The sequence below is a fragment of the Molossus molossus genome, unplaced genomic scaffold, assembly GCF_014108415.1.
Source record: "Molossus molossus isolate mMolMol1 unplaced genomic scaffold, mMolMol1.p scaffold_m16_p_4, whole genome shotgun sequence".
Lineage (NCBI taxonomy): Eukaryota > Metazoa > Chordata > Mammalia > Chiroptera > Molossidae > Molossus > Molossus molossus.
In genome coordinates this window covers 70,801,345-70,822,346 of record NW_023425377.1, presented here as the reverse complement: position 1 = coordinate 70,822,346, position 21,002 = coordinate 70,801,345, and the positions used below count along the sequence as shown (strand labels likewise).

Here is a 21,002-nt window from a genome sequence, read left to right as displayed (position 1 = left end):
TCAGTGAATGTGTAGGTGCAGCTGCTGTAACAAAAGATCTCAAGCTACAGTAGCTATAAAAGTATAAGTTTATTTCTCTGGGTGGCTCTGATCTATGAAGTCACTTGGGGATTCAAGTTCCTTTCCATTTCTTGTTCCCACCCTTCCCTTGGGTCTGGCTAGAGCTAAATTATGGGCACACTGACATTTTTCCAGCTCATGGAAAAGGGAAGAGAATATGAGGGAGCCCCATCCAGCACCAGCTTTGGCACAAGTCAATTCTACTCACATTACACTGGTGAGAACTCCATACATGGCCACACCTAGCTGCAAGGGAGGCTGGGAGTGCACCCAGTTACAGTTCTGTTACAGCAGCAGGACAGATTTGGGGAGGTGACTGCCACTCTCGATTTTGTGTATTTTCCTTTGTTCCCTCATCTATCCATACATTCCCTATATGGCCAGGCCCTTCTCTGTAGGAGTCTTTCAATCTCAGCTCTTTCTGGCTGGGTATCCTCAGGCAAGTGGCTCAGTCTCCCTGAGTCTGTCTTCAGCTGTCAAATAAGCACTCCTCTCCTGGCCTGGAATCAGTTCAGGCCAAAACCTGGGCCCTGAGGACAGGGGCCCCACAAGGCCCAGCTCCTCAGGTGTGGGCAGGAAGTGTTTCTCATACCCAGAATCAAGCCGGGGGGAGGTCTGGAGGGGTTCTGTAACTGGTAGCAGCTCCATCTCCTCCACTTCCAGGATAGGCAAGTCCCCTGGGGGCTGGGCCTGGGGTACCTCCTGGGAAGAGAAGAGGCTGAGATTATGACCCCATTCCCCCTCAATGTTCCCACCTACTTCCCACTGTCCCAGCATTCCCCAACCCCCTGGAGGTTCCTGACAAGCCGGTCTTTTTGCTCACCTCTACATGGGGCGGGCTAGAATTACTGTTGGCAGGATCGGGGACCTTCTCCCAGACCCAATGGGGCAGTACCTTGTACCATAGGTGGAGGCACCTGGCAAGAAGGTAAGAGTCAGGGAAGGGAATCCAGGTGGCTGAATACCCATGCCCAGGTTGCAGGGTCCAGGAATGTCAAAGAACCCTGGGCTGTCCCCTCACTCTGGAAGTTCAGCTATTGCCCAGCTGCCCTTCCCACTGGGCAGAGATCCACATGTCTGATTGCCTCACCTTCTAGAAGTGGCTAGGCTCATGCAACAGCCCATCAGGATCAAGCCCCACAGGAGAAGGATACCTGACAGAATGTCCAACTTTAGGGTATTATCTAGGGGAGAGGGGCAGAAGACAGTTAGCACCAGGAGGGGGAAGGGGTCAGTTAAGACTTATTGATGTGCCGGGCTTGGGTGAGAGAGGCAGATAAGTGGTCAGGGCTTTTGAAAATGAGTAGGGGCAATGGGTGGGGAAGATCCTGGGGTGGGAGTGGGGCTTGTGAACATAGCAATCATCAGTGAGAGGTCAAGGTCAGGGGTGGGTAAAATGGTCAGAGACACACATTGCCTGATAACCCACAGCAGTATTTAGCAGAATCAAAATGCATCATCAGAAATGACCCCCACCAAAATCAAAAGACTGCCCGGTCACTGAAGCCCAGAGAATCATTCCATAGCCTCTTCAAATGGAGCAGGCCCCCTACTATGGCTGTGCCACCCCAGCCCCTACCTGGTAGATGAAGCCAGAGGCTGGGACCAGGTGGGCCCTGTCCTGCTATTGTGGACGCCATCATCCACAGCTCACAGGGACTCCAGGGAAGGTTGGGCAGGGTGATTTTCTGGACGCTGCCACTCACTGAAGGACAAACCCAGAAAGATTGGGGAGGCAGTCAAGTCCTACCTCAGGACCTTTGTATGTGCTTTCTCTTTGTCTGCAACACTCTCCCCCAGACATCCACAGGACTCTCTTCTTCAGGTCTTTGCACAATTGTTGCCTCCTCAAGGAGGACTTCCCTCACCCCAGCATATATAAAATTGCACCTCCTTCACAATCCATCTTCCCTGCTTCATTCTCTACCCAGCACTTCTCACCATCTGACACACTGGTTAGATATTATTTATTTTATCTATGCCTGTGTGTCCTCTATTAGAAAGTTAGCCCCTCAAGGGCCATATTCCCAGCACCTGGATCAGCCTGGCATGTAGAAAGCACTAAAAATGACAGCGACTTGAATAAACAAAAACAAATGAGTATCATATCACTCATTTGCACAGAACCCAGTAGAGAGAGACCCCTTAGACCCAGAAGAGATATTTGTACCTGCCAGAGCTTTTTGTTTACTTTTTTACTGAATTGCTCTTTTTTGTTTAAAAGCCAAAAGAAGTAGCTTTTTGGTTTATTATAGGATTATAGGAAACATGAACAGGGATCAAGATATATTACCAAAGAAAGATGTCCAAGCAAAGTCATCAGGTAAAAAAAAGAAAGTTGCAAAACATCACGGTCATAAGGCTCATGGGCCAAACTATGGCCTATAACATGTCCTGTTTTATGTTAAAAAGTAGGCTTTATCACCTGGCCAGTGTGGCTCAGTGGATTGAGTGTCATTCCATGGACTGAGAGGTCCCGGATCGATTCCCAGTCAGGGTACATGCCCTGGGTTGCAGGCTCCATCCCCAGTAGGGGGCATGCAGGAGGCAGCTCATGGCGTATCTCTCACATCTATGTTTCTATTTCTCTCTCCCCCTTCCTCTCTCTCTAAAAAAAATCAATAAAAACATATTAAAAATAGACTTTATTAATTAAGGACAAATATGAAGTACTGATGTATTTAGGGGTGAAATTACACCAAAGACTCTGGGGAAAAATGTGTAGGGGGTAAATTGAAACAAGGTTGGCAAAATGTAGGTAACTACTGAAGCTGGGTGCTGGACACACCAGGGTTTGTTATATTCTCCCTACTTTTACATGTGCTTGAAATTTTAATAAAATTTTTAAAAAGTTAAAAATCTTCAAAAACCAACTCCTATCTGTTAACATACACATAGAAAAACCTGGGAGCTGTGTTGTCAGTATCTGTGAAATGATGAAAATGTTGATATTCTTGATGATATTGTATCAGATTTTGTAACAAGCAGAGATAGTTTTTGTAATTAGAAAAAAAGGGGGGGATATTAAATATATTTTTTAAAGGAATTTGTGCCCAGAATAAAAATTTAGCCAATACTCAAAAGTATGAAAAAGAAATAAAAATCATACATAATCCTACAATCCTGTTGACATTGAGGGAAATTTATTTTCATATTTCTGCTTCTGCTTTGCTCAATGCTGGTTTTATTTTACAAAAATGGAACCATCCCAGAGTTTTAAATCTTTTTATCTTAATAAAATATGACAGGCATCTTTCAATGTCAATAAATATAGATTGGAGTCTTTATTTTTAATGGCCAGATGACAGTCCATTACATTGAGAGCCACCAGGATTATTGTCCACTAGGGAATTGATGACATCATGTGTTCTCCCAAGGGCTGAGAAGGAACCAAAGGGGCTCATCTGAGGACAAGAGGTGAGGCAGACTGATGGGTGGGTCTTGTGGGGGCTGGGAGCAGGGGGCAGGAGGCAGAAAAACTCACCATTCATGCAGACAGAAGGCCTGGTCCCACTCTGTGCACACAAAGTGTAGTGGGTGAGATGGCCCCGAAGTTGGTGCCTTGGGACTTCTCCCCACGCTATGGTGGGGGTTCCTGGGGGGACATCCTGGAGTCGCCAAAGCGCTGGCCCCACTAAAGGTGCTGGGGAGAAAGCCAATTAGTCAAGGTCTGCCAGGGTTCCAGGACCCTCCATCCTCCAGCCCCAACGCTTACCTAGCTCCTCTCTGAACCTCCAGACTGAGGGGGCAGGATACAAGCCCTCTGGAGAGACCGCAGTCACTGTGATTCGGTAGGGCACCCCTCCTTCAAAATTCCCTGTTGGGGAGGGGGGAGGAGCAAAGACCAGTTTGAGTTGGCTCCTCCTTCCCCTAATTTCCTACATAATAGGAGCCTTCTTTTGGGTCTCCAGAAGGACATGCTGAAATCAAGACCTGGCTGTAAGTCATTTATCTGGTAAGTAACCCCAGAAAACTCCCAGAGGGCCGTAGGGAAGCAAAACAGAGAAGGAAAAGCAGCCAGTAAACTGCATTAAAAAAAAAGTCCCCGGTGTGGGTAATGGAGGTTCACTCTCGTTGGTGACCTTTGGGAGGCAGCAGAGAGCAGTGCCTGAGACCGATTCCAGGCTCAAGGAAGGAGCTGGGGTATTTATCCATCCTTATTTCTCAATGGTCAGGGCTGAACCTGAAGCATCTAAACCCCTGCACTTCTAGCCTTCTGCCCAGGCAGGCAAAATGATTCAGGGACCAGAAACAGATCTCAGGCCAGGAAATGCTGGAAGTTGGGATGGGGGGCCTGACACCACCCATCACGGATAAGTGAGGTTCCTGAAGTCCCTCCTCAAAACTACTACTGCTGCATGGCCTTTCCCAACTGGGAATTTTCCAGAATTGGGGCTCCTCTTCTTTTGTCCATATCTATTTATGGGCCTCAGGACTCTGTCCTACATTTCTCATTCAATACCAAGTTCTTAACCACAAGGAAGGCCTCTCCAATGTCAAGCTCAGGGTCAGAATGCATTGCTGAGCCCAGGATCTGAGCATTTGACAGTCTCCTGCACAACCCCACTTGGGTAAGCCTCTTGGATGTAAACGTGTCAAATGGGTCCCCAAAATTCTGCTCCAAGACTTCCCAACCAGAACCTGCTTGCTTCTCTCCCCTCCTCAGTCTCCATCTGGTCCAGCCCTCATTATCTCTGGCCTAAACCTATACAGTTCCTTCTCTCAGCTTCCAGGACCCCCTCCTCCCAACTCAGTCTGTTCCTCCCTCCACATCATTCAGAAGATGCCTGTGAACACCTGAGTCAGGTCCCTCCTCTGTTCAAAATCTTCTGTGGCTCCCACCTCACTCAGAATAAAAGGCCAAGTAAAGTCCTCCCTGTGGTCCATAAGACCCTGCTCACTCTGCCCCCATTACTTTCCTGCTTTCATCTCCTCTCACTCTCTCCCTCACTCATTCCACTCCTGCCATACTGGCCTTCTTACTGAGTCTAACACATCGAATACATTCCTGCCTCAGGACCTTTGCACTATCTGTTTCCTCTTTTTTTCTCAGACGTCCTTACAGCTCCCGTTCTCACCTCCTTTAGGCCTTAGCTCAAATGCCACTTTCCCAAAGAGGCCTTTCCTAACCTTTCTTTCTAAAACAGCGACTCTCCCTCCTTACCCTTACACTGATTTATTTTCCCCCAATTACATTATAAGTACTTGCTTTTGTTTCATTGGCTGCCCACCCCATAAGAATGTTGCTGAGAAGGGAGTGGAGTGATGGCTCGGGGTTTAGCTTCAGGAGTGGACTATGTCATTTAAATCCTGGTTTCTACCACCTACTTGCTGTGAAGCCTCAGGCAAGTTGCTTAATCATCCTGGGCCTTTCTTGTCATCCGTAAATCTAGCATGACAATAGCAGAAACCTATTTTATAAGGAAGTTTAAATGTTTAATGCTTATGGTAAATACCAATAGACATCAGCTGCCATCACTGTGTACCGGTGTCTAGGACAGAAGCTGGCACACAGTGGGTGGTCAATGAATTAATGATACTTAAACAAAACACTCTTTCCTGCACACCCACCCAGCAGTCTGCTCTCCACCAGCGGGGAGGGGAGCCCAGGTGTACCAGAGCCTCACCTGGCAACAGAGCACTGAGGTTCCCAGGGGGAAGCCGGACCCATTTGAGGTTCTCCAGGGGCGCCCCGTCTTGAGCCCAGTCCACTACATGCTCCTGCGGCTCCCCGGACCCCTGTTGCCAAGTCACCAGCAGCTCCGTGCTCCCAGCAATGCTGCTGACCACCACGCCATGGGGGGCAGAGTCTGAACCTAAAGGGCAAGAAGGAGAAGTCTCATCTGCCCACGCAGGAGGCCCCCTCCTGAGCACTTCCGGGGCACTTATGGAGGAAGTTCACATCCTCTTACCCAAGCAGACGAGAGAAAGGTTGGTGAGAGGCTCCCAGCTTGTGGCATTGATGGCAGACACAGCAACCCACTCTGCCTGGGTTGGGATGGAGAAGCTACAGCAGGGAGCCTCCTGGAGGATCAGCTCCTGACCTTTTACTTGGAACCAGAGTCTATAGCTCACCTGCACACAGTGCCCTGGGGCCTGTGGGATGAGGAAAAGAAGGGGTTACTATCTCCCATTTAGCAGATACTGTGTGTCTCAGTGTGATCACTTGACAAACTAGTCAGTGAAATATGTTTGTTGGCCCCACACTTTACAGATGAAGAAACAGAGTGTCTGAGGGGCTTAACACAGAGTGGGATTAGAATACGATTCCAAGGCCAGGATGAGGGTGAGGGGAGTGAGGCACCTATCTTGGGTGTAAAATATAAAGGGGAGGATGAAAACAATTCAATAATCAAGATCAATAATTATTTAATCAAAATTAATGCAAAACCCCCCATAACCAGCAAAATGTCAATATTTTAAGTAAAGACAGGATCTGACCCTGCACATGTACACAACTCTGCCTCACTCACCTCACCCTAGTTTGTATTGTACAGCTCCTCGGGATTTCATTCAGAATGCCCACTGTTGTACAGAGGAGTGGTTATATATAGTAAAGAGGATGATACCCTCCACAGGGATTTGGGGAAATGTGAGAATGTTTGGTTGCCTCAATGATTGGTATTTGATGGGCAAAAGTTAGGGATGCCACACTGTCCTAGACTAAAAAAACTGTCCATGGCCCTTATGACTTTTGAATATTTTTAAATATCCAGAACATACGGGGACTTTCTAGGCAGTTTTTATCTGTATTTTGAACAGAGAATTTTAAAAAATAATGTTATTATTTTTTTTGTTTTGTTTTTTATCCTCACCCAAGGACATTTTCCCATTTTTTGTTCAGATAGAGTGGGAGGGAGGCAAAGGAAGAGGGAAAAGGAGAGGGAGAGGGAGAGGGAGAGGGAGAGGGAGAGGGAGAGGAGAGGAGAGGGAGAGGGAGAGGGAGAGGGAGAGGGAGAGGGAGAGGGAGAGGGAGAGGGAGAGGGAGAGGGAGAGGGAGAGGGAGAGGGAGAGGGAGAGGGAGAGGAGAGGGAGGGAGAGGGAGAGGGAGAGGGAGAGGGAGCGGGAGGGAGAGGGGGAGAGGGGGAGAGGGGGAGAGGGAGAGGGAGAGAGAGGGAGAGGAGAGGGAGGGGGAGGGAGAGGGAGAGGGAGGGGCAGAGGGAGAGGAGAGGGAGGGGAGAGGGAGAGGGAGAGGGAGGGAGAGGGAGGGGGAGGGGAGAGGGAGGGGGAGGGGAGAGGGAGAAGGAGGGGAGAGGGTGAGGAGAGTAGAGGGAGAGGGAGGGGAGAGGGAGAGGGAGAGAGAGGGAGAGGAGAGGAGAGGGGAGAGGGAGAGGGAGAGGGAGAGGGAGAGGGAGAGGGAGAGGGAGAGGGAGAGGGAGAGAAACATCGACGTGAAAGTGACACATCAAGTTGTTGCCACCCGCACGACCCAACCAGGGCTGGGGACAAACTGCAACCGAGGTACCTGCCTTTAGTGGGAACCGAACCCGGGTCTCTCTGGACCGCAGGCTGACACTCTAACCACTGAGCCAAACCGACCAAGGCTGTTATTGAATTTTTTGATAGAGAGGAAGGGAGAAAGAGATAGAAATATCGATGTGAGAGAGAAACATCAATCAGCTGCCTCTTGCATGCCCCCTACTGGGGCTTGAACTCGCAACCCCGGCATGTGCCCTGACCAGGAACTGAACCAGGATCTCAGTCCATGGAACAACACTCAATCCACTGAGCCACACTGACCAGGTGAGAATTTTTGTTTTTTAATCTTCACCTGAGGATATATTTTTATTGATTTTTAGAGAGAGAGAAAGAGAGAAACATTGACGTGAGAAAGAAACATTTGTTGCCTCCTGTACGCACCCCAGGGATCAAACACACAACCTAGGTATGTGCCCTGACCAGGAATCAAACCCGCAACCTTTAGGTGCACAGGACGATACTCCAACCCAACTGAGCCAGCCAGCCAGAAAAATCAGAGAATTTTTTTTTTTTTTTTTTATCCTCACCTGAGGACATTTTTCCATTTTTTGTTCAGATAGAGTGGGAGGGAGAGAGAGGAAGAGAGAGAGAAACATCGATGTGAAGGGACACATCGAGTGGCTGCTACCCGCACAACCAACCAGGGCCGAGGACAAACTGCAACCGAGGTACGTGCCCTTAGCGGGAACCGAACCCGGGTCTCTCTGTACCGCAGGCCAACGCTCCAACCGCTGACCCAAACCGGCCAGGGCCAGAGAATTTTTTAATGTGCCTTGAATCACTTTACCCCTTTGAAGTCCCTGGAAATTGACTCTATGGCATGGCATGTGGCTGACTTTGGTAAATGTCCTGTTTGTATATTGAAAGAATGCATATTCTGAGTTTATTTTAGTGAGTCCATTAGATTATTTGTTAATCACAGGTTTATATAGTCTAAGATCTTGATTTATTTTCCATCTGTTAGTTGTAAAATTATTGAGAGCCGTGTGTTAAAATCTCTCACAAAAGCTGGGAATTCATACACTTCCCCTGTAGTTCTGTTAATGTTCATTTTCTATATTTTAAAGTCGTGTTATTAAGTAAATTCAGGATGACTCTTAGGTCATCCTGGTGAACTAAATTTTTTGCCATTACATAGAACCTGGTTTCTCCTTTATTTTCTACTGAATGTTACAATGAGAACACTGTGTTATATATATTTTTAAAACATACAATGTTCTCTCTCATTGATGTTTCTATTTCTCTCTCCCTCTCCCTTTCTCTCTCTCTAAAATCAATAAAGAAAAAAAATTAAAACAACATATGTATACATGGGTTATATTATCTAGGTATTTTATTCAGTATAGTAAAGGGGCATTACCAAGTATGTGTTGCACAACAGAGATACCGAGGCTGTAAATTTCTGTTTGAAGGCCAGTGATCTCAGCTCTGCCACTTACTAGTTGTGTGGTTAGGGCAATCTTTCTGTGTCTCATTTTTCTCATCTAAAAGTTAATTAATATAAAAAAGTGTGTAGGCTAGGCCCTGGCACGTTGTAGGGGCTCTATAAGTATTATGTAATGGTTAAAAATAATGATATTAGATTGTGTGGCTCAAGAAGATATGAGCCCTGTTGTTTTGTTCCTTGCCATATTTATTGTTAGCCAGGGCCTAGCAATACCTGGAACATAGTAGGTACTAAACACATTTGGATCATTGAGGACTCTCATACCCTTTGTCATCTCATAATGCCCTTTTGATATGAGCATCCAAGCCCTTAGCACACTGTGCTGTATTTTGTAGAGCTGAGCCTAGTTTTGGTTCCAAACCGTTGCACCTGTTGTCTCCCCTGCCTAGAACACATGCACCCATTTTCATGCCTAGCTTAGAGCTCCCAGATGGTGAAGGCATACTCTAGGCCTAGCCCTGTACCAGGACCTCTCTGAGCATTCCCTTCCTTTAGGCCTTGAAGCAACCTCAAGAGAACAGTACAGCCCTGGCTGGTTTGGCTCAGTGGTTAGAGCGTCGGCTGGCAGATCAATAAGTCGCAGGTTTGATTCCGGTCAAGGCTACATACCTTGGTTGCGGTTTGTCCCTGACCCTGGTCGGGTCATGCAGGAGGCAACCAGTCAATGTGGCTCTTTCACATCGATGTTCTGTCTCTCTCTCACTCCCTCCCACTCTATCTACTGATAAATAGGGAAAAAATAAATAAAGAGAGCAGTACAGTACCTCTATCTTCTTTACATCCTTGTTACTTGGGGGTTTCCTAACACATGCAGAGAAATCTAAATGGTCCCCACAACTTACCTTCCACAGAAGCAGGGATTTCTGTCCATTTTGTGTCCCACAGAGGTTCCCCGATATCCAGACATCTTTTGGAGCTGCCGAGGATGAGGAAGGAGCACAAATGAAAGGGACATGAATAGACAGACTTCCAGGAGAGGCAACAAAGGTATAGGGGTAAGCCAGGAGATCCTTACCAGAGGGCAGTGTCTGGAAGGACAGAATGGGACTCCACTCGCCCCACAGATTTTCTTCTTTCTCCATTCGGCAGCGGCCAGACACCTCATAGCCAGTGGCTAGCTCTAGGTCCTGGATCTCAACAGGGGCCAGGGGTATGGACTTCAGTTCTCTTTCCAGCTGGGGAGAAACAGGAGACAGCAATGAGGCTGAGGGCTGACTTGACAGTACTTGATCTTTTTTTTTTTTTCTTTATTGATTTTAGAAAGGAAGGGAGAGGGAGAGATAGAAACATTGATGAGACAGAACATCGACTGGCCACCTCCTGCATGCCCCCACTAGGGATTGGGCCTACAACATGGGTATGTGCCCTGATCAGGAATTGAACTGGTGACCTCTTGGTGCACGGATCGACGCTCAACCATTGAGCCACACCAACTGGGCAACAATACTTGATCGTATATGTCATTAGGTGGCCAACTATCCTGCTTTACCTGGGATGGAGAGGGTTTCCAAGACATTGGACTTGTGGTTTTAAAACTGGTCCCTGCCCTGGCTCATATGGTTCAGTTGGTTGGGCATTGTCCCATGTACTGAAATGTTGCAGGATTGCCCTGGCCAGTTTGGCTCAGCAGTTAGAGCATCGGCCCGTGGTCCAGAGAGACCCGGGTTCAGTTCCTACTAAGGGCATGTACCTCAGTTGCGGTTTGCCCCCGGCTCCGGTTGGGGTCGTGTGGATGGCAACCACTTGATGTGTCTCACGTCAATGTTTCTCTCTTCTCTCTCTCTCTTCCTCCCTCTCTCCCTCCCACTCTGTCTGAAGATAAATGCAAAAATGTCCTCGGGTGAAAATTAAAAAAAAAGAAAGAAAGAAAAGAAAGAAAGGTTGCAGGTTTGATTCCAGTCAAAGCACATGCACAGGTTGCAGGGGCTCAATACCCAGCAGGGGGCATGCCGGAAGTAGCTGATCGATGTTACACTCTCACATGGATATTTCTCTCTCTCTCTCTCCTTCTCCCTTCCTCTCTCTAAAAATGAATAAAGTATTCTTTAAAATAAAATAAAAAATTGGCCCTATGTGCCAAGCATGGCAGTAGGTAGTAAGTTCTATTATTATCCTCATTTTACAGGTTAGGAAAAGTGAGGTCCAGAAAGAGGAAGTGACTTGCCCAACGTCACAGAGCTGATGAGTGCAGGAGTAGAGATTTGTACCCAGGCAGTCAGATTGCAAAGTTTGCATCTCAGCATTGCTCTGAATTGCATGAATAATCACAGTAACAACTCTGCTCTATATTGTGTTTTGCATCAAAAGCTGTGTTGCCCAGGCCAGTCTGGCTTAGCGATCGGATCATTGGCCCATGGACCAAAGAATTGCAGGTTCAATTCCAGTCAAGGGCACATACCTCAGTTGAAGTTCGGGCCCTGGCTCTGGTCCGGGTTGTGAGGGAGGCAACCAGTCAATGTGTCTCTCACATCATTGTTTCTCTCTCTCTCTCCCTCTCTGTCTCTCTCTCTCTCCCTCCCTCCCTCCCACTCTATCTAAAGATAAATTGGATACCCGCAATATCCATTCTCCCTTTCTTCCTGTGGAAATACAACCTCCCAGTATTAGTTGGAAGCATGACTATGAAGAATAAAGACTAGCCCTGGCCATTTTTGCTCAGTAGTTAAAGTATCAGCCCAAGGACCAAAGGGTCAAGGGTTTGATTCCTGGTCAAGGGTGCATACTTGGGTTGCAGATTCGATCCCCAGCCCTGGCTGGGGTCATACCAGGGGCAACCAATCAATATGCAACTCTCAAATCATTTTGTTTTGTTTTTTTCTCTCTCTCCCCTCCTTCTACTCTATCAAAAATCGATGGAAAAATATCCTTGGGTGAAGATTAACAACAAAAAAGAATAAAAACTACATTTCCTAGAGGCCTTTGCAACAAGGTGAGACCATGTGACTATATTCTGGCCAATGAAATGTGAACCAAAATGGTATATACAGCTTCTGGGGTGTGCTCTTATAGTGCATAGGCAGGTCCCCCAACTCCTTCTGGGCTTCATTGCCCTGGGTTGTCTTCCACTTTCTTGCTGTGTGAGCTTGGGAAAGTTGTTTAACTTCTCTGAGGTTCAGCTTCCCTAACTATAAAATACACATTTTAAAAGCACCTGTTAGGTAGGGAGGTTGGGAGGTCTTGTCAAAATAATCCATGCTGATTGCTTAGCCTGGGACCTAATGCTTGGTAGGTCTTAGAAATGTTAGCTGCTTTTATTTTATTTATATATATATTTTTTTAGTTAAAAATTTTTTTTTTCTTTATTGATTTTGAGAGAGAGAAACATCGAGGAGAGAGAACATCGACTGGCCACCTCCTGCATGCCCCCTACTAGGGATTGGGCCCACAACCTGGGCATGTGCCCTGACTGGGAATCGAACCGGTGACCTCTTGGTGCATGGGTCGATGTTCAACCACTGAGCCACACTGGCCAGGCTCAGCTGCTTTTATTAATTCTTTTTGAGTGTTTACTGAGAACCAGGCCCTGCTCCTCATTGTATAATAACACTAAGTGCTCTCACTCTTTTTTTTTTTCTTTCTTTCAATCTTTATCCGAGGATATCTTTCCATTGATTTTTTTATAAAGAGTGGAAGGGAGAGAAGGAGAGAGAAAAACATTGATATGCGAGAGATACATTGCTTGCCTCCCACGTGACCCTGACTGGGGCTAGGGATCAGACCTGAAACCCAGGTGTGGGCCCTTGATTGGAATTGAACTCGTGATCCTTTGGTCCACAGGCAGATGCTCTAATAGCTGAGCCAAACCAGCTAGGGCAGTGTTCTTAAACTTATTCTTATTTTAAGGTTAACATAAGCTGTTTGAGTACTTTTATTTATTCACAAAAAATGTTATAAGAAGTTTACTGTTTCTCAGAAATCCCAAGTGGAATTTGGATTGAGAATGCAAGAAATTTATAGGTTTTGTTGGGGGTAGTAATTTTTTATTTGAAGAATATAATACATGTGCATGTCTTCTGTGTGGGATACAGACAGATTCCAGGGGCAGGTGAGAAATGTGCTCTAGGTGTGGTCTCTGATTTGGGGATGATGCCCCAAACAGGGCGGGGGGGGAAGCAACTTAGACACTCACCAGGGTCCAAGCCATCTGCTGGCATCTTCGGTAGTGGAACTGGCAGACCAGGACCTTATGGGGTGGCCAGGCAGGTGGGGACCATTGGATAGTGGCCTCCAGGGAGTCATCCTCTGAAAAGTCCACATCAGGGTCCAGTTGGGGGGCTTCTGGCTTCACTGAGGAGGGGAAGCCAGGGTGCATTGAGTCAGAGCTTCCAGGAACCACCAACCCCACCCAGATAGCAACCCACCCTCCTGCCTGTTACTTTGTGTCTCCAGATTCACGAATACTGGGAGCCAGAGAGGCTGGCTGGCCTTGGTCCCCCAGATAAGGAGTTCATCAGATGTGGTGAACTGTTCCCTTGGGATGGTCACCCAGCTCTGACCAGCAGGCACTGCCACAGTCCAGGTTCTGTTGGAATGACTTTGAGGAGAGATGGAGGAATTAGGGGGAAGGTGTACATAGGGCTGGGCCCAAGTCAAAGTAACAACTGCTCTATCTGGGTTCAAATCCCAGCTCTACTGTTTTAGAGCTGTATGACCTTGACAAGCAACTTAAATTCTCTGTGCCTCAGTTTCTTTATCTACAAAGTGAGGGCAATAAAAGCACCTGCTGAAAGGGCTGAATAGAGGAGGGGAACCAATGTGATAATAAATGGAATGTGTTTAGAACAACACTGAGTGCTTAATACATATGTGAACATCAGTTATTGTATTTATTGAACACCTACTATATATATGCACATTTATGTCTATGCAACTATTCAGTCAGCAAACATATATTGTGCCAGGCCCTATTGTAGAAACTGAGAATAGGACTATAATAAAGGCAGGCAAGAGTCCACTCTCTGGAGCTGGTGTTCCAGTGGGGGAAGGCAGATGAAAAACAAATATATAATTGATGATGATATAAGTGATATAAAGAAGAATCAAGCAGCATGAAGAGGATGCAGTATGGTGATGGGGTGAGGACTGACTGCTGTTTTAGGGAGAATAGTCAGAAAAGATCTCTCAGACAAGGAGATATTTAAATAAAGTCCTGAAGGACGTGAGGGTGGAGCCATGCAGTACCTGGGGAAGAATATTTTAGGAAGACAGCCAGTACAAAGACCCTGGGGTCAACTGCCTAGTGTGTTTGAAGAAGAGCGAGGAGGAGGCCTGTGTGGCTGGAGAGTGGGAGGGTGGTAAGGGCAGGGAGGTGACAAGCAGATTGTGCTGGTCCTGATGGGCCACAGGACAGAATGACTTTTACCCTGAGTGAGTAAAAATCCTGAAAGGCTGTGAGCAGAGGAGGAACATGTCCTGACTCAGGTGTTCACACATGCCCTCTGGATGCTATGGCAGAGAAGAGACTGTGGGGTTAAGGGTGGAAACCAGAGAGGAGGTGACTGCACTGTCCAGGTCAGCAATGATGGGAGCTGAGCCAGGGTGGGTGCTGAGGAAGTAGGGAATGCCGGATTCTGGATAGCACTGAAGGTGGGGTCAGCAAGGTTTGCAGATGGATCAGTGGGTGAGAGAGACAGAACTGCGGAACTTCCCAAGAACTAGATTTCAAAGGCGCAAAACAAGGCCCTCATAAAAACAAAAACAGCCCGGCCGGTGTGGCTCGGTGATTGAGTGTCAACCCATGAACCAGGAGGTCGCTGGTTCGGTTCCTGGTCGATGGAGCACATGCCCAGGTTGTGGGCCCAATCCCCAGTGGCATGCAGGAGGCAGCCAACTGATGTTCTCTCTCATCAATGTTTCTGTCTCTTTCTCTCTCCCCTTCCCTTCTTCTCTTTCTGAAATCAATAAAGAAAAAATATTTAAAAAACAAAAACACAAGTGTTGGTGAAGATGTGGAGAAATTAGAGCCCTATGCATTGCTTATACATTGGTGGAAACGTAAAAGGTTGCAGCTGCTGTAAAAAAGTTTGGTGGTTCCTCAAAACATTAAACACATGTCTGGCCGGTGTGGCTCAGTAGTTGAGTGTCAACCCATGCACCAAGAGGTCACCAGTTTGATTCCCAGTCAGGGAACATGCCCAGGTTATGGGCCAAATCCCCAGTGGGGAGCATGCAGGAGGCCACCAATCAATGTTCTCTCTCACTGATGTTTCTTTCTCTCTAAAATCAATAAAGAAAAAAAAATTTAGTTAAAAATATATATATATATATTTTTTAAAAAAGTTAAACACAGAACTGCCATATAACAGCAATTCCACTCCTAAAATATACCCAAGAGAACTGAAAACAGACTCAACAATTTGTACACACATGTTCATAGTAGCACTAGTCACAATCACCAAAAGGTGAAAACAACCCAAATGTCCATCGACAAAAAGATGAATGAACAAAATAGAATATTACTCCACCATAAAGAGGAATGAAGTCCTGATATGTGCTACAATGTGAATAAACCCTAGAAACATTATGCTCAATTAAAGAAACCAGACAAAAAGATACATTGTATATGATTCCATTGATATGAAATGTCCAGAACAGGCAAATCCACAGAGACAGAAAGAAGATTGGTGGTTGCCAGGGGCTGGAGGAGGGGGAACGGGGAGTGACTGCTATTGGAAATGGAACTTCCTTTGGGTGTAATGGAAATGTTTTGGAACTACAGTAGATAGAGATGGTGGTTGCACAATATTGTGAACATACTAAAGCCACTGAATTGTTTACTTTAAAATGGTGAATTTCATGTTATGTGAATTTCACCTTATTAAAAAAACGGGAGAGCCCTGGCCAGTTTGGCTCAGCGGTTGGAGCATAGGCCTGTGGACCGGAGAGTCCTAGGTTTGGTTCCGGCTAGGGGCACGTACCAAAAAAAAAAAAAAAAGAAAGGGAGGAGAACCTTTTCTTACTCCCCAACCCTCTACCCATGAAAACTAGGTCCCACTTCTCAAAATGAATAGTGATGATGGTTGCACATCAAGGTGAATGCACTTAATGCCACTGACCTTTCCTCTTAAAAATGGTTGAGAAAAAATGGTAAATTTTATGTGTATCTTACCACCACTAAAAAAAAAAAAAAAAGAAGCCCTGGCTGGTTTGGCTCAGCGGTTGGAGCATCGGCCTGTGGTCCAGAGCAGTTTGTTCCCGGCCCTGGTTGGGTCGTGTGGGTGGCAACCACTCGATGCGACCCTTTCCCATCGATGTTTCTCTCTCTCTCTCTCTCTCCCTCCCACTCTATCTGAACAAAAAATGGAAAAATGTCCTCGGGTGAGGACAAAAAAAAAAAAAGCCCTTGCCTATGTGGCTCAGTTGGTTGGGTGCCTGTCAATTCCAAGTCATGGCACATGCCAGAGTTGTGGGCTCGATCCCAGGGCTCAATCCCTGGTGGGGGTGTGCAGGAGGCAGCTGATTATGTTCCACTCTCACATTGATGTTTCTCTCTCTCCCTCTCTTTTCCTCTCTCTAAAAATCAATAATACATCTTTTTTTTTTTTTTTTTTTTTAAAGCCAGCCCTTAAGGCCCCTTTTATTCTTCCTTCACTTAGCCAAATTTGAAGTGACTTTGAGTTTCCAGGTGTGATTCTTCAAGAAGGAAAGGCAGTCACCTCTGGGTCTGTGGACCCTGGAAGGACCAGGTTTTCTGATTGTCTCTTTCAGCAATAGACCAGTGATCTTTTCATATGCTCAGAGTGGTTAAACTACTTGCCTAAGGCAACACAGCAATAAAAAGAGCTTATAATTATTAAGCATATTCTCAATGCCAGATGTCTCACTCACTGGACCCTCAGAACCAACCCTGGGAGGCAGGTTAATTTATTATCACCATTTGTAGTGTGTGTGTGTGTTTTCTTTATTGGTTTTAGAGAGAAAGGGAAAGAGCAAGAGAGAAACATCCATGAGCGAGAACATCAACTGGCTGCCTCCTGCATGCCCCACACTGGGGATTTGACCCACAATCTGGGCATGTGTCCTGATCAGGAATAGAACCAGTTGATGATACATGGGTCACGCTCAACCATTGAGCCACGCCAGTCAAGCTTTTTGTTCTTGTTGTTGTTAATCTTCACCGGATTCCACTGATTTTTAAATAGAATCGAACAGAGGGAGAGAGAGAGAGGAAGATCGATTGACTGCCTCCCTCATGGGCCAGGATTGAATCTGCCACCCAGGTATGTGCTCGCCTCCGGGAATTGAACCCACGACCTTTCAGTCCGTGGAGCCAAACCGGCCAGGTCTGTTATCGCCATTTGATAAAGAACCAAAGGAGTCATGGGTCATGACTGGTCCAGGGTCATGCAGCAAGGAAATGAGGGAACCTGGAATTACTGAAGGGCATGATAGTCGGAGAGGATTGTGGGGCAGGGCTCCTGGATCCTCTCAACAGGAGAAGGCGGGGACCTGAGAGGCCACCTCTCCCCAAGTCTCACGTTCCCCAAGCCACCCCACTGTACTCACTACTTCTGGCTCTGGAGGTGCAGGGTGGAGGGTGCTCCCAGGTCTCCAAGAGACTCCCATGAGCAGTTCAAGTCGCCTAAGGGTCCAACACCATAGCACTGCAGGGGCCCAGTGCTGCCTGGAAGGGTGGTGTGAGGGTCCCAAGGAAGGGGGTCAATTTCCCCAGCTCCTGCACTGCCCAGAACCTGAATTACCCCAACTTCTGAAAATCGTGGAGGGTGACGGGGTCCCTTTAGGAAGTGAGCAGCAGGAAGGGGGCGCTGGGCAACTCTAACCAGACTTTGAGCATAACTCCTCCCCTCCCTCTACCAGCCACATCCTGTTACCACCCCAAGAACCCCTACCCCACTCCAGGGCTGTGACTTCCATCCCCCACCTCCCATTCCTCACTCCTTTCTACGCCCCGTCCCTGCCCAGGGAGAAGCAGAGTGGCGTTCGGACCTCTGTCATTCACTTGGGGTTCGCCCTGGAGACTTGCGCTTTAAGGGTGAGCGCGCGGTAGTGCGCCCGACACGAACTCGCCCAGAACTCACCCTTGGCACTTGTCCAGTGGAACAGCAGCAACAGCAGAGGCAGCAGCCGGCAGGGCGCGGCCCAGGCCCCCCTCATGGCGTCCCGCGCACCCCCACAGTCTGGCCGGGCCCTCCTGGGGCCCCGCGGATGCGCCGCCGGGGCCCTTGCTCTGCGCGTCCAGCTCCTGCCCCGCCGGAGCGGCGACGGGAAGCCACCCCTCCCAGCCGCCTCCGCACCTTGCGCTGGGGTCTCCGCCCCTTCCCTGCGACGGAAAGTCCCCGGGGGAGGGGGAGTGAGGAGGCAGCCTAGGGCGTCTGGGGGAAGGACCGAGGGCTCTGCCTTGCTCCGGTGAAACTGAGCACACCCTCCCCAACAATACACACACTCCGTAGAATCCTTTGGAACTTTTATTGTTGGGTTGGAGAAGGTTTTGATCTGTCTCCCTATCAGCCTCCCACCTCAGAATATGAAAGGACCCCAGGGGTCTCAACACTAACCCTGGGGTCCACAGTCTTAGAACCCCAGCAGCTAGGGTTGGAGGGAGAGGGTCTGGAAAGCTGGAAGTGGGCAAAGGCTAGGCTGGGGCAAGGGCATCATTTGGGCTCCCTAGGAGACAGTAGCCAAAGTTGGGGCAGAAGAGTTGCAGTTTTGGCAAGGGTTTCTTCAGTGTGGCCAGTTTGGGTAGAGTAGGGGTTCCATTGCACAGGGGACAGTGTAGTCCAGACAAAGGCATGGTATTGGGCTGGGGAGAGGTCAGGAATCAGGATCACGGGCAACCATTTGGCCAAGTAGGGATATAGCTTGCTTGGGGTTAGGAGAGGCTGGTCAAAAGTCAGGGTTATTTGGGGGCACTGTGTTGGAGTCCATGGTGCCTGACCTCCATGACTTGCTGACAAATGAATGTATAAGGAGCCAAAGACAGGTACTCAGCATTTCCCCTGGTACCCCCAGCCATCATGTTCCCTGGTCTAGCAGAGCCTGCTGATTTCACTTTCGCTGCAACCCAACGTGCAGCAGTTGCTGGCGAGTTCAATCACTATATCTCTGGGTGCCTGCAGAGCCTCTGGGGTTCCCTGCCAGCTGCGTTTGCTCCTATAGAAAGCCTGGGGGGACTTGGTCAGGGCCAGCCACTCACTGGAGGCTACTGCCTCTTCCAGCTTGCTGTCTGCATCAGGTTCTGCATCTGGGAAGGCATCTCCTGCAAAAAATGAGATGAGTTAATGCTTAGAGCTCCGTTTCTGTTACACCCAGAGTCCTGGCTCCTGGTTGGTCCAACTACTTTTCTGTTCTTGTGACATGGTCTCATGGTTAAAGGTTTTGATTCCATTCAGGCCTAGGTTCCAGCTTTGATGGGCAGAATATTCAACCTCACTGAGCTTGATTTTCCTGTCTTTTTTTAAATTCTTTGTTTATGGAGGACCTGATGGTTAAGAACATATATTTGGGAGCCAGACTGATTAAGCACCAACCCACCTTCTCGAAGATATAATCCTGAACAAGTGAATTTACTTCTCTGAGTCTTGGTTTTCTTGTCTGCAAAGTGAGGAAAATAATGACTCCCACTTTCTAGGGTTTCATACAGACTAGATGAGTTCATTAATACCCATTTTAAAAAGTTTGAATTGAGTGTGGCACATGATAAGCACTCAAAATAGCACTGAGCATTTATCGAGAAAACTGTGTGCCAGACATTGTTTTAAGGGCTTTCATGGATAAAATTCTTTGCTCCTCTCAATGACCCCATGAGGTGGGTGCTGTTGTTATTACCTCATTTTCCATAGAACACACAGCTATTGAATTGTAGAGCTGTTATTTTAACCCAGGCAGTGTGTTTTCTAGGTCCACATTTATATCATCATTATCACCAACACTTATTTTTGTTAGACCCATCCCCTTTAGGAAACTAGACCCCCTACTCCCTGCTTGAGCCCAAGCTGAAGGTCCTGCCTTTCTTGGACTGTGTCCTTATCTGTTTTGATTCAGTTTTGCCACCGAGCAACCTTGTGAGATGCAGGGACTCTGCCTCCCATTTGTAGATAAAGAGGATCAGAGATGGAAAGCAACTTGATGGGAGGGTCACTCACCCACTAGGTGGAAATATCTGGCCTTGGACACACCACACCCCTTACACTATCTTCACCAAGGGGTTGGAAAGCACTTTAGTGTCAGCTTCTGAATGGTGTCCCCCTAGAGTCCTGTAAGCAGCAGCCTTGCTCAGCACAGGGCTGGGCACATAGCAGGTGCCCCAGAAATAGTACTCTCTCCTCTGACATTCAGCCGGTGGAGATGGCTTGCGACACCCATACCAGCTTTGCTGTTTTGCCAACTAGCTCAGCTTCAAGGATGGGCAGGTCTCCTCAGCTCCAAGTCATGGGCAGGGACTCACCTTTGTCCCTGCCTCTTTGGGCCTATCTCATGTCTCACATTCCCCTTTCCCCCCTCCACTACCTCCATGCCTCACCCATTGCTTCATGGGCCAGGATGTCCAACCGCCTCCATCTGGAGTTTCCGCAGGTGAAGATGATTGCCCGGATGATCTTCCAGCCGCAAATCTTCACTCTGTCCTCAGATACTTCCCTGGCTTCAGTTTCCAGCCACAATGCCCCCGCCATCACCCACACAGACAGCAACAGCAGCAGTGGGTGCTTGGCCATGTTGGACAGTGAAGCCTGGGACAAGAGAGTGGGCACAGCGAGACAGTTCTCCAGTGGTCAGTGCCTCTGCTGCCTCCTGGCCCTCCATTTATACATCCAGCCCCCCGCCCCTTGCCTGTTCTGGAGGAACCAAGTGAACTTCCTTTATCTCTTCCAGCAGTGGGGAGGCAATCCTGTTCTGCACACCCTGACCTTTCCTGTTTCCTGGACTAAGTGATAACCTTTTGCTGGGGATGGGGTGATGTGGTTTGACTCACTGTCATCTTCAACAGAGAAAGGCAAGAAGGCTCCAATTCAGCATAGACCGGGAACCTAGAACCTCACCAGATCAGAAGAGAGGGTAC

General features: G+C 47.8%; 2 protein-coding genes across 2 annotated transcripts; both read right to left on the bottom strand.

Annotated features, from left to right (window-relative positions):
• Positions 1 to 50: 50 nt before the first annotated feature.
• IL27RA (interleukin 27 receptor subunit alpha) lies at positions 51 to 18,103 on the bottom strand. The gene is made up of 14 exons (XM_036241775.1): positions 18,025 to 18,103; positions 17,492 to 17,609; positions 13,363 to 13,520; positions 13,116 to 13,273; positions 10,002 to 10,161; positions 9,829 to 9,902; positions 5,973 to 6,156; positions 5,688 to 5,876; positions 3,776 to 3,877; positions 3,545 to 3,703; positions 1,640 to 1,765; positions 1,151 to 1,244; positions 884 to 977; positions 51 to 762 (listed from the first exon to the last, which is right to left on the bottom strand). The coding sequence occupies exons 1-14, from the start codon at positions 18,098 to 18,100 to the stop codon at positions 496 to 498; spliced, it is 1,959 nt and encodes a 652-aa protein (XP_036097668.1). The 5' UTR covers positions 18,101 to 18,103; the 3' UTR covers positions 51 to 495.
• A 624-nt stretch (positions 18,104 to 18,727) lies between these two features.
• Positions 18,728 to 20,767, bottom strand: RLN3 (relaxin 3). Its single transcript, XM_036241776.1, has 2 exons — positions 20,466 to 20,767; positions 18,728 to 19,202 (listed from the first exon to the last, which is right to left on the bottom strand). Exons 1-2 carry the CDS (start codon positions 20,656 to 20,658, stop codon positions 18,973 to 18,975), a joined length of 423 nt encoding a protein of 140 aa, XP_036097669.1. The 5' UTR covers positions 20,659 to 20,767; the 3' UTR covers positions 18,728 to 18,972.
• Positions 20,768 to 21,002: the final 235 nt, after the last annotated feature.

Bases quoted from the DNA above. Each gene is read 5' to 3' on its own strand.
- IL27RA (XM_036241775.1), bottom strand. From the start codon at position 18,100: ATGAGGGGGGCCTGGGCCGCGCCCTGCCGGCTGCTGCCTCTGCTGTTG. The intron at 3,704-3,775 runs GTAAGCGTTGGG...CTTTCTCCCCAG, and splicing joins GAGGTTCAGAGAGGAGCTAG to CACCTTTAGTGGGGCCAGCG. The intron at 1,245-1,639 runs GTAGGGGCTGGG...CCTCTCCCCTAG, and splicing joins CCTCTGGCTTCATCTACCAG to ATAATACCCTAAAGTTGGAC.
- RLN3 (XM_036241776.1), bottom strand. From the start codon at position 20,658: ATGGCCAAGCACCCACTGCTGCTGTTGCTGTCTGTGTGGGTGATGGCG. The intron at 19,203-20,465 runs GTGAGGCATGGA...CATTTTTTGCAG, and splicing joins CCTGGCCCATGAAGCAATGG to GAGATGCCTTCCCAGATGCA.